The sequence below is a fragment of the Mauremys reevesii genome, linkage group 4, assembly GCF_016161935.1.
Source record: "Mauremys reevesii isolate NIE-2019 linkage group 4, ASM1616193v1, whole genome shotgun sequence".
In the NCBI taxonomy this organism is placed as follows: domain Eukaryota; kingdom Metazoa; phylum Chordata; order Testudines; family Geoemydidae; genus Mauremys; species Mauremys reevesii.
In genome coordinates this window covers 71,325,685-71,339,002 of record NC_052626.1, presented here as the reverse complement: position 1 = coordinate 71,339,002, position 13,318 = coordinate 71,325,685, and the positions used below count along the sequence as shown (strand labels likewise).

The following is a 13,318-nucleotide window of genomic DNA, read 5'->3' as shown; positions in this document are numbered from 1 at the left end:
CACAACAAAGACTGCACTACAGTACTTGTATGAGGTGAACTGAAAAATACTATTTATTTTCTTTATCATTTTTACAGTGCAAATATTTGTAATAAAAATATACAGTTTGATTTCAATTACAACACAAAATACAATACACGTGAAAATGTAGAAAAACATCCAAAATACTTAATAAATTTCAATTGGTATTCTATTGTTTAACAGTGTGATTAAAACTACGATTAATTTTTAAAGTGTGATTTTTTTTTGAGTTAACGGCATGAGTCAACTGTGATTGACAGCCCTAATAATTTTCTAACACTGTAGGATTATGCTACAGTGAATCTATAGAAATTTGCTTATGTCACAATAGAAGCATAGGTGCTGGAACCAGAGGTGTTGCCACACCACCTGGCTTGCAGTGGTTTCCATCATATGCAGGGTTTAGTTTGATTCAATGGCTCTCAGCACCCTCACTATACGAATTGTTCCAGCACCCCTGGATACAAGCATCTGGAGATGTGATTTAGAGAAATATGAACAGACAAATAGTAGGATGGCTAAAAATTGTTTTTTTGTTTGTTTTGTTATTTAAGTTATAGTAAGTTTTCTTTTTTAAAATAAATCTGTTTAAAAAGAAATCTGAATTTAATACAAAATATGTTAAGGCTTCAATTTATTATAATCTCTTCAAACATTTAAATAAAAATAAAATTAAAATTAAATATGCTGACACCATGAGCCTTTATCAAAACCTTTGCATTAAAGTCTGGTTTTCTATATATACATAGATGCTTTTCCTCTGATTCTTTCTAACTTTTGAGATCAAGCTTTACAAATATGGCACAGTAGGTCATGTACTATATTAAGATCCCGTGGGAGACCCAGGGACTGTATTACTGAGTACAAGAGACTGGCAAAGTCGTCACAGTCACTGGAATCTGGCCTCTCACTCCAGGAAACACCATCATGTATCTTATCAGGATCATCACTTAGCCCACCTGGATGGTCTCAGACTCCTATTTTATAGCTTCTTCCTACCTGAGCTCTGATTGCCTCAGTTCTCAAATTAGGAATATTTATGACTCCAGCCACCATGGAAACCTGTCTTTCCATGAGCTGGAGAGTACTGACTGATCTACCCAGTAAATAATAGCCCTTGCTTCTGGAACTTCAAGTAACGTGCATGTTTGTCGGAAGATTTTTACCCTAGCAACACTCGGTGGGTCGGCTGGGCGCCCCCTGGAGTGGCGCCGCTATGGCGCAGGATATATACCCCTGCCGACCCATCCGCCCCTCAGTTCCTTCTTACCGCCCGTGTCGGTCGTTGGAACAGTGGAGCGCGGCTTAGCTGACCTCCACTTCCCTAGCTACTTGTAGTTTCTCTCGTTAAGTATATAGTTCAGATGTTTATAGTTGTAGTTAACTTTATTTGTTTGTAGTATAGTATAGTGTATTTATTTCACAGGGGTTCGGGGTTTATCCCCATCCCCTCACCCGGTGCCGGGTCCGATGCCCGGTCCACAGGGTTTTATAATGCTCAGCCGGCCACAAGCCGATGCTGACAAGAGATCCTCTCCTAAGTGCCTCGAGGGATCTCACCTCACAGATAAGTGCCGCATTTGTGAGGCCTTTAATCTGACAAAGGGGAGCGGGACTTTCGTCTCAAACAGCTCCTGAGGGAGGCAGCTCTTGCTCCTCCGCTCTCGGCGCCGAGCGCTGGTTAGTCTTCAAGGAGCGCTCCTTCGGCACCAGATCGCTGGTACCGCCAAAGCCTCTCGGCACCGGCCATCGCTGGCTTCCACTCAGCATGGATCCCTCTCCTGGAGGATGAAGAGGCACAATATCCTTGCTGCGTCTGAGCCACCTGCTCCGCAGCCGAGCGCTATGCTCAGTCGGATCATCCGGCACCGATGTCCGCCGCGGCACCGACAATATCCGCACCATTAACTCCGGCCAGGCAAGAGCCGTCGAGTCCGGTGCTGGAATGCTCCCCGGTACGAACCGTGGTCGAGCTCGCTATGAAGCTGCGTCCGAGCCGCCTGCTCCGCAGCCGAGCACTATGCTCAGTGGGATCGCCCGGCACCGACAATATCCGCACCATTAACTCCGGCCAGGCAAGAGCCGTCGAGTCCGGTGCTGGAATGCTCCCCGGTACGAACCGTGGTCGAGCTCGCTATGAAGCTGCGTCCGAGCCGCCTGCTCCGCAGCCGAGCACTATGCTCAGTGGGATCGCCCGGCACCGATGTCTGCTGCGGCACCGACAATATCCGCACCGTTACCTCCGGCCAGGCAAGAGCCGTCGAGTCCAGCACCTGAACGCTCCCCGGTGCGAGCTGTGGTCGAGCTCACTATTCCCTCCACGCCGGAAACATTTCCACAGTGAGGGAGTTGATGGCAAGGGCAGAGCCTGCGCGGCTTTAACCCCCGGCACCGCCGGTGCAGGTTATATTGTCTATCGGCGAGCCTGTCTTGCTCACGCCACCCGGCGTCGGCACCACAGAGCGGCACCGTTCACGATCGCGGCCCCGCAGACGTTCTCGGTCCCGTCACCGATCGAGGTCCCGACGCCGCTCGCAGTCTCGGCACCGTTCTCCATTTCGGTACCAGTAGTACTCGCGGCACCGGTCAGCGTCCCATTTGCCGGCCCGGTACACTCAGCACTGATCCAGCTCCCGGCACCGCCCCAGGCACCGGGACTCCCGTAGCCACTCCTGATCATTGAGCCTCGCGCTCTCAGTCGACCGCCCGGCACAGCTCCGGTGGCAGGTCCCGTTCTCGGTACCGGTATGTCTCCCGGTACCTATCCCTGGTGCCGTGTCGAGCGACGTCAGTTAGAGAGGGAGACTCTACCAAGGGCTTTTCAGCTCCTCCAGGGCCATCCAGCCACGCATCAGTGTTGCCCCGTGCGGACACTTCATATGCGCAGTACTCGGTTTTCCGATGTGCCCTCCAGAGTCTTCCAGGAGACCTATCAGTGGTCATTCTAGTCACCTTGGGTGTACTACCACGCCAGAGGCGTACCGGTGGTCCCATCTCGCTCCGTTCCGTCGGAGCTCTGGGTGCCAGAGGTGACAGTTAGCCATTCCCCTCCGACCGGTACAGAGCAAGCCCCGGTTCAGCCACCGGGCTCCCAGATCCCACAGGATCAGGAGGTCGTCCTGGAGCGCGAGCCCACACAGGACCCGCTTGTACCTGGCCTTTCTTCTTCCACCTCCCCAGATGAGGCGGGGGCAGGAACATACTCCTCGGGCCCTCCTCTGATCTAAATACAAGTACATGGTATCCTCCAGGGGGTACGAGTACCTATATGTACATCTCCCCCCCCCCCGCTCCCTTGTCGTCCAGTCCCTCAATGGGACGGAACGCCATGGCCAACAGGCACCAGCAGCTAAATCCAAGGAGGCTAGGCGAATGGTCTTACTGGGCCGTACGATGTACTTGGCAGGAACCCTGAAACTTTGTGTAGCAAACTAGCAAGCTCTGCTTAGCCGCTACTATGGGTGGCGGTGGGCAAATTTACAGAGTCAGTTCTTCAGAACTCCCGTCAAGAGTTCGATGCCCTGGAACAAAAGAAAAGCTGGCGAGGGCTTCCCTCCAGGCCTCGTTGGATGCAGCTGACTCCGCTGCCACGACTCTGGCCTCGGGTGTTGCCATGAGGCGCATTTCATGACTCCAGTTATCGAGCCTTCCCTCGCAGCTGCTGCACGCTATACAGGACTTGCCCTTCAATGGCAAAGGCCTGTTCTCTGAAAACACTGGCCCTAGGCTGCAAAGCCTAAAGGGCAGCAGGGTCACTTTGCGCTCTCTCTTGGCATGCACACGCCGGTGCTTCAGCGCCGACCTTTCCGTCCCCAGCCTCACCGCTCTTACCCTGCGACTAGACAAAGACAGGACTTTGCCAGCAGGCGTCGCTTACGCGGTCGTAGGTGTCAATCAGGACCCCAAAGGAGCCAAAATTGCGGTCCTTCTAACCACAATGGGACAAAAGGCCTACCCATCCTCGTCCCTCTTAGGGACCCCTCTCACGAGCGATTCCTCTTGCAAGAGGTGCGGACGCTCCTCTTCATCGGAGCTATACAGGAGGTATCTAAGGACGAAACCTAATCCCCTAGGCGAAGGGAGGTCTCAGACCTATCCTAGACCTGCGGGACCCCAACAAGTTCACGATGTCCCGAAGACTGGAATGCCGCCCTCGATATGAAGGGCGCGTATTTTCACGTCGCCATTTCTCTTCCACACAGAAGGTACCCCCGGTTGGGGGCCTACCGTCGTTTCCAGGCCCTCCCGGTTGGCCTCTATACAGCCCAAGTGTATTCAAAGTGCAGGGCTGTAGTCGCCGCCTCTCTTCGCCACCGTCAGATACACGTTCTCCGTATCTAGACGATTGGCTCATGCGAGGGACCACCGGGCCCAAGTTACCAGTCATGTGGGCATCGACACGGACCTATTCCTGTGTCTAGGCCTGATGATCAATAGAATAATCCACTCTGATTCCCACACAGGGAATAGAATTCATTGGGACCATCCTGGACTCCAGTCTCGCCAGAGCCTGCTTACCTCAGCCTCGGTTTCAGGCGATGGTAACAATTGTACAAGGTCTACGGACCTTCCCGACAACTTTGGCTCGCACTTGCCTAGGTTTCCTGAGTCACATGGCTGTCTGCACATTTGTTTCCAAACGTGCCAGGCTTCGCTTCCGTCCACTTCAATCGTGGCTCACCTTGGTGTACCACCCGGGCAGAGATAGCATACTCATGGTCGTCTTGTTCCCCCTGAGCATCCTAGGCTCCCTCGACCGGGAGTCAGCTCCCTCCCTGGTGTATCCAGGGATGCTGTTCCATTCACCCCTCGGGGTCCCTCGTGACAGACACCCCATCTCTCGGCTGGGTGCTCACCTGGGTCAGTTTCGCACTCACGGCCTTCGGTCAGCTCAAGAGCTGGCCTTGCACATCGATGTCCGAGAGCTGAGAGCAGTCTGCCTTGTATACCAGGCGTTTCAGCTGGCGGATCGCCTCAGCAGATCCTTCCTGTCTCACAAGTGGTCGTTTCCTCCGGACATTATCCATTCCGTTTTTCGGAAGTGGGACTTTCCCCGCATAGCCCTCTTTGCTCTCGCGAGAACGAAAAGAGAGAAGTTCTCTTCATTCCAAGGCCTCTCCCCGGCCTCGATCTTGGAGGTGTTTTCTGATGCTGTGGATGAGTCATCGGCTGTACGTTTTTCCACTGTTCCGGCTGGTTCACAGGGTCCTGCTGAAACTCCGCAGGGACAGAGCGCACCTGATCATGATCGCTCCAGCGTGGCCCAGGCAGCACTGGTACACCAGGTTGCTACCCCTGTCGGTAGCCAACCCTATTTCCCTGCCTCTTTGCCCAGACCCCATAGCGCGGGATCACGGTAAACTTCACCACCCAGACTTGTAAACCCTGCACCTCACAGCATGGCTGCTGCATGGCTGAACTGATCCGAGTTACATTGTTCTGCCTCGGTTCTACAGGATTCTCCTGGATGGTAGGAAATCTTCCACTCGGTTAACGTATCTGGCAAAGTGGAAGCGTTTTTCCTGCTGCTATGTAACGCACAATGTTTCTCCCGCCGAGGTCCCGATCCAGTCCGTCTTGGTCTACCTCTGGTCTCTCAAACAGCAGCACCGGGCGCGGTCCTCCTTAAGGGTACACTTGGCAGCCATCTCTCCCTTCCACCCAGCGGAGAGTGACCACTCTGTATTCTTACACCTTGTGGTTTATAGGTTCCTCAAGGGTTTGGAGTGTTATCCCCCCCCCAGTTGGCCCCCGCCAAAACCTGGGTCTTCAACCTGGTTCTAACCAGTTTTATGATTGCCCCATTCAAGCCACTGACAACATGCTCGCTGACACCTGTCCTGGAAGACAGTTTTCCTTGTAGCCTTTCTATCGGCCAGACGAGTCTCCGAGCTTCAGGCTCTCACGATGGACCCACGGTATACTGTGTTCCTCAAGGACAAGGGCAGTTGTTACCACGTCCGACCTTCCCCCCTAAGGTGGTGTCGGCCTCTCATATCAACCAGGATATCATTCCTTCCGGTCTTCTTTCCGAAGCCATACTCATCGCAAGGAGAGCAACAATTGCCCTCCCTAGACGTCCATAGGGCGTCCGCAATCTATATCGAGCGGACAAAGCCCTTTCGTAGCGCCCCCAAACTTTCGTCGTACCGGCATACCGGACGAAGGGCATACCTGTCTCCTCCTAGAGGATTTCATCTTCAATGTCGTTGTGCATCCGCACCTCCTGTGTTTTGGCCCATGTTCCATAGAACCACCTTACTGCACATTCCACCAGGGCTCCGGCTTCTCTGTTGCCTTCCTGGCTCACATACCCTTTCAGGGGTTGTGTCGTGCAACTACCTGGTCCTCGGTCCACACCTTTGCCTCATTGGTCCAAAAGTCCAGAGCTGATGCAGCCTTTGGCTCAGCAGTTTTGCATTCTGCAACATCTAACTCCGACCCCACCGCCTACGTAAGGCTTGGGAATCACCTAACTGGAATGCATAGGAGCAATCACTCGAAGAAAAAAAAAAGACGGTTACTCACCGTTGTAACTGTTGTTCTTCGAGATCTGTTGCTCCTATCCATTCCAGACCCGCCCTCCTTCCCCACTGTCGGAGTAGCCGGCAAGAAGGAACTGAAGGGCGGATGGGTCGGCAGGGGTATATATCCTGAGCCATAGCGGCGCCACTCCAGGGGGCGCCCAGCCGACCCACCGAGTGTTGCTAGGGTAAAAATCTTCCGACGAACGTGCATGCGGCACGCACACACCTAACTGGAATGCATAGGAGCAATCACTCGAAGAAGAACTGTCTCCTTCAATATCTACTAGACAGACACAAACAGAAATCCTTTAATTTCTCAACTGCCTCCATCTTCATGGTTAAATTAAAAAATACAGTAGTGTAACATGTCTGAACAATTTGCATCAACCTACTAGTAAGCTTATTTTTGCATCATTCTTATGGCCTGCCTAATAACAGATTAGAATAATAAATGTGCGTTTTGGGTGTATTGCTTATATTTTCAAAATGTTTGTGTTCAAAATATAATTGGTATGTTAGTTTGTTGTGGGAGTATTTATCAATTACATTTTACTGTTATATTGAACAATAAAAAATCATGTCAGAAGTCCAGCAATAATAAAATAGCCTAGCTGGAGATTTCCTATTTAAAAGTCACGTTTTATTAGGCATTTATGAGTTTTAACATTTAAAAATGTGGGATTTTTCCCCCCCAAGTTGTTTGGTATGTTGCTAGAAGACAAGGGTTTAAATGGACTTAAATTATCCTTATAATTTAATAATTATTTTCCCTATAAAACTGGGTCTATAATAAAAATATCATTTTAACAGTGGTACAAACAGATGCAGCAGGAGGAATCTTTCATTTACAATCTCATTTTTTTAAAGCAGTACGCTGAGTAATACTCAATGATTAACAGTGACTTTTTTTTTTTTTTAATAAAAACACACACACCATTTTGCTTCAGGAGTCAGCTTAGATGTATGGTGTTATGAACAGCCAACATCTGCAATGTCTAGTATTTCATATGCAACCAAACATATCTCAGACAGTAAATTACCAATATAATCATCAAGTAAAACCATGGATTTCTGTAATCAGAACCAGCAAATTCCAGCAGAACTCCATAGATTGCTCAGTTGACTTATGCAACAATTTCTACCCTTCGTCTTTTTCAGAACAAACATTTCACTGACATGGTTCAATCATTACGACCAAGCTGCACTCCACTTGGCAGAGCAGACATTGCTAGACAGTAGCTGGATACAGTGTACGAGAAGTATCAGAGGGGTAGCCGTGTTAGTCTGGATCTGTAAAAGCAGCAAAGAATCCTGTGGCACCTTATAGACTAACAGAGTATGAGAAGGAAATTGAACAGTGTACAAAAAGATATTGATGGAAATTTTGTTAATCTGAGTCTTGATGGGTGGAACAATGTGCACAATGATCCAGTAATATGTGCTTGTGTGACAACAGAAGATAGGGCTTACTATTTTACAGAAACAACTGATACATCAGGAAATCCCGCCCTCCCCCCCCCATACAACAGAATGCATAAAAGAAATAGCAATAAAAGCTGTAACAAACTGTGAACAAAAATTCAAGTGTCAATTGCATAGCTTTGTCACATACAATGCTGCAAATGTAGCAAAGATGAGAAAAAAAATAGACAAAAATAATGCAGAGAACCTGAAACTTACAACATATGGGTGAGGTATTAATTTGATTAGTCTTTTAGCCAAAGACTTAAGTACAACTCCAGGAATAAAGGAAAATAATGCTGAAATAGCAAAATACTTCTGCAACAATCACTTTGCTTCAGCATCACTAAAGACAGCAGAAGGATACAAACCAATTCTCCCCCAAGATGTACAATGGTATTCAGTGGTTAATTGTTTCAAGCTATTTATTAAGAACTGGCCTATTCTGATGACAATTTGTAAAGGAAATCATGACAGAGATGGAACTACCACAGTCAAAGTAGTCAACATTAGACTAAGGAGAAATGTAGAAAATATGCTGAATATACTAAACCTATTTCCAGAGTCATGGACAAAATTCAGAAAGATTGCTGCTGTACTGATGATGCTGTTGAAAATTTGAAAAAACTACAAGACACTAAAGACAGAAATACCCTGCAACAGGGATCGGCAACCTTTCAGAAGTGGTGTGCCAAGTCTTCATTTATTCACTCTAATTTAAGGTTTCATATGCCAATAATACATTTTAACATTTTTAGAAGGTCTCTTTCTATAAGTCTATAACTATTGTTGTATGTAAAGTAAATGAGGTTTTTAAATGTTTAAGAAGCTTCAATTAAAATTAAATTAAAATGCAGAGCCCCCTGGACCAGTGGCCAGAACCCGGGCAGTGTGAGTGCTACTGAAAATCGGCACGCGTGCCATAGGTTGCCTACCTCTGCCCTGCAGCAAAGTTAAACTACAGGCAATACCGAAGTGGCTTGATCAAGCATTTACTCCATCTCATCTTCTCATTAATATTCTCAAACCAAAGTACCAGGTTAGAGGCCTAACTGCTGAAGAAGATGCTGCTAGGACATGTGCATCTAATAATCACCCATCAATCAGGCCAACCATAATAAATTGCAGGGTTGGAGGTGAACCATTCAAGCATGCATGTTTGCTAATATTTTAAAGAAGGTCACACCACCGAACTGGTGGAAGTCTAAGCTAAGCATTAGCTAAGCACATGAAACAAGTGTTTTTGAAGTGCTAAACCAGCTTTTGACAGCAGTAACCTCTTCAGAAGGCACAGAAAGAATATTTTCTCCATTTGAACTAATTAATTTAAAATTGAGTAATCGATAAGAATTGAAAAATCAGAAAAAACCTGTCTTGCTCTTCCAGCCTCTGAATAAAAACAAGGAGGGAGGGGATGAGATCTACTAGTAACTTGGGAGACTGTTGTCTCATATTCAAGAGACATAGGAGAGTAGGAACTTAAGCTCCAATCACATTCTCTTAGGCATATTTGAAAATTTTCCCAGGCTGACCTGAAATAATCAGTTTAATTCACTGACTACATTTAATCCCTCTTGTTCCTAGTTGTAAATATGAAACACATTTTGATAAGAGCAATTTGTGCATCCAAAACATTTAAGGTTGCTTTCTTTAATAAAAAAAAATGTTATATGCTGTTTTGCATGTTTAATTAAATTCCAGTTACCATCCTGATGCAACATGACAAATCATAAGCAAAAAAGTTAATATCTAGTAAATAAGAATCATTCACCATTTTCTAAGCTATTAAAAGTGTACAACTGATAAGAATCTGAAAATAATAAATGTATATAGCTACAGTGTACCTTTCTAGTTAGCAAAAAGATTCAATAAATCTAGTGTAAAGGCTCTGCTTAGTTGTAAATCAACTTTTTAATGGTTATACCAACCAATGAGACTGCAACTTCATTTAGAAATTAACTTAAGTACAAATGGAAAAGTTGATTAAAATTGATTATTTTAATTGAGGCTTTCCACTTGGAAATTTAAACTGCCTTGATTTATATCAATACATCCTGGAAAATAGCATGCTGAGCATTTAGTGTAAGAGAAAGTAAGGGCTCGATGGAGAGGTTTCTGCCACCTTAACACTGGTGGCAATACTCTGATACACAGAGGACTGTTTAGGCTTCTCTTTACTCTGTTCCACTATATAAGAACAAGGGACACCAAAATTAAAAGTGGCAAAGTTCAAATGGATAAGAGGAAATGCAGTCAAAATCATCGTACAGTAGGGCACATCTAGGAGCACTAAGCAGGCTTTTATTACTTCTTCTGAAGCACAGGAAACAAAGGATAGGAACAAATGGTCAGTTTTCACAATGGAGAAAGGTAAATAGTGTGGTCCCCCCAGGATCCATACTGGGACCTGTGCTGTTCAACATATTCATAAATGACCTGGAAAAGGAGGTGAACAGTGAGGTGGTAAAATTGGCAGACAATACAAAATTACTCAGGATAGTTAAGTCCAAAGCCAACTGTGAAGAGTTACAAAGGGATCTCACTAAACTGTATGACAAAAATGACAGATAAAATTAAATGTTGATATGAAATAAATAATCTCAACTATACATACAAAGTGGTGAGGTCTAAATTAGTTGTTACCACCCAATAAAGAGAGCTCTGAGTCATTATGGATAGTTTCCTGAAAACATCTACACAATTTGCAGGGACAGTCAAAAAGGCTAACAGTGATAGGAATCATTACGAAAGGGTTAGATAATTAAACAGTAATTATTATAATTCCACTATAAAAATCCATGGTATTCCCACATCTTGAATACTGAGTGCAGAACTGGTCATCCCATAAAATAAATTTAGAATATGTTGCAGAGAAGGGTAACAAAAATTAGGGGATGGACAGCTTCCACAGAAGGAGAGATTAAAACGACTGTGACTGTTCACCTTCGAGAAGAGACTACACTAAGGGGAGGGGGCAACATGATAAAGGTTTATAAATTTATCAATGCTGTGGAGAAAGTGAATAGGGAAACGTTATTTATTTACCCCTTCATATAGCACAAGAACTAAAGGTCGCCCAATGAAATTAATAGGCAACAGGTTTAAAACAAAATGCAGAGTCAGCCTGTGGAACTCATTGCCATGGGATGTTGTGAAAAAAGAATTAGATAAATTCACAATGGCTATTAGCCAAAATGCCAGAGATGTAACCCCATGCTCTGGGTGTCCCTAAACCTCATACTGCCAAAAGCTTGGACTGAACCTCAGGGTCTGGACCACTTGAAATGACCCTGTTCTGTTCACCTCCTTAAAAATCCCTGGTACTGGCCACTGTCAGAGATAGGATACTGGTCTAGATAGACTGTGGGTTTGACCCAGTATGGCCACTCTTATGTTCTAATTCAAGCTGCTACTGCAAATGATAATACTGAACTACAACAGTGGTCCCCAAACTGACAATGGGGCTGAGGCTAGGAGTGAAGCTGAGGCCCCAAACCGGTGGGCATGGTGCCAACAGCTGAGGCCAAGAACTGGGTGGTTCTCCCTCCCTGCCCCCCGTGGGGGCTGGCCCAGGCCCCCCAAACATTCCCACCCCATAGTTTGGGGACTCTGGAACTAGAAGAACTAGGGCCTTTTCAAACCTCTTGAACTACTACAAACTCCTGAACAATGTCTCCACTTCTTATCTCCCTCAGCACTCAAGACTTTTTACTCCTTACTTTGCTGTTCTCAACTAACTATATCCTGTGTAGTACACTCATCTCTGCACCTAGAATCTGCTCAAAGTCCTTTTGAAAATGTACTTCTTCTAAAATGGTCTACAAGCCCAGGCCTTCCTCCCAAGTGTCAGCAAAATACTGAAAGATAATATTTTAAAATTCTAAACAACATTAATGGCTTTGGCAACCCACCTGCTAATTCCCCTGCCACAGTTCCTCACTTGCTAACTATCCATTTATATCTTATAATTTCCAGTGACTTTGTAAAGTACCAGGTGCGGAGAGCAACGATTCGCTTCTAACAAATATAATTCCCTTGTCATCATTTCATTATAAAAACAACATAAATTCAGTCTTGGCTCTAAGTCTCCCAAAATATCTTCCTTTATCCTTGTCTTTACATTGCAGACTCCTTTTGACTCTTGTATACAGCAGAAGGCAGCACAGTACAGTACAGTACATCACATCAGCAGCATTTAACAGAAATAAAAGGAGCAGTGCAGGCAGCAGTAGGGCATGGGAAGTGGTGTATGGGGCAACGGGGGCACACTCCATGGCCTCCTGTGGGGACACTCTGGGGAGTAGTGGGTGTACCTATGGGGAAGGCAGAGGTGTAGGGTTGCTCTCGAGAGCAGTGGGGCATGCTCAGGGAACAGGCATGGGGCGCTACCTCCCGGGGTGGCACCAGCCTCTTCCTGGTGTGTGTAGGGAGAGGCGGCTGAAATGGACCAGAGAGAAAATGGACCCCTTGCTACTCCCTGATTCGTCCCCCTGGCCAGGTCGGAGACCAAAATCTGGAGCCGGACATGCCAATGCAGGGCACGGGCTGCTCACAGCCCTTAAGAGCTACCCGGGCGGGGGACCCAGCTCCAGGCTAGCAGAGCCCTCCGGGAGCAGTGACAGCAGGGGGCTGGGCCCAGGAGCCCCGGGATCTTCCACCAGCCCTGGGCGGCGCGTTCCAGTCTACGGGGACATGGACAGGAGCTGCTCTGCCCCGCGGCTGGACTTCTCTGCTGCTGCTGCTAGAACTCGGTGCCTGGCCAGCAGCCCCCGCTCTCGCTGCTCCGCCTTCAGAGCCGGGCGGGGGACAGCGACCGCCCCACAACCCCCGCTCCCACCTCACCTTGATCTCGCTGTCGAGCAGGCGGGTTCGCTGCACAATCTCCTCTGTGGACATTTTCAGCACCTCCTCGCCAACGCCGTCCTGCGGGGACAGAGTCACCGTCACCGGCCGCCAGGCAGCCCGGGCCCCTCGCGCCCCGGCCTCGCCAGCCGAACTCATGGGGACGGGACACGGCGCTACCCCGACTCGACTGGCCGGGGGCGGCTCCCGGGGGACCAGGGTTCCAGGGCTGGTGCCCCCGAGTTCAGAGTCCCGCCCGCTCCCCAGCCTCCCGCCCGGTACCCGGCCCCTCACCTCAGCCTCATCCCACACCGACGCCATCTTGTCCTGGACGAGCGCTCCTGGAGGTAATCAAGGCACTAGTCGGGGACAGCAGATTCCGCCCCGCCCCCACGCTCAGCCACTTCACTCTCCCCTGCCCGCCCTCAATCGAATCTGTCGTGCGGGGAAAAAAACACCCGCGGCCT

The 13,318-nt window shown here is 47.8% G+C and overlaps 1 protein-coding gene across 2 annotated transcripts in view; it reads right to left on the bottom strand.

Annotated features, from left to right (window-relative positions):
• Positions 1-13,318, bottom strand: part of PSMC3 (proteasome 26S subunit, ATPase 3) — a 23,389-nt gene extending 10,071 nt beyond the window's left edge. For both annotated transcript variants that reach the window (XM_039538336.1, XM_039538335.1), the window contains exons 1-2: positions 13,146-13,318; positions 12,852-12,932 (exon numbers count right to left, since the gene is read on the bottom strand). In XM_039538336.1, coding sequence (XP_039394270.1) covers positions 12,852-12,932; positions 13,146-13,172 — 108 coding nt within the window. In that variant the 5' untranslated portion in view covers positions 13,173-13,318. The remainder of the gene's footprint in view (positions 1-12,851; positions 12,933-13,145) is intronic.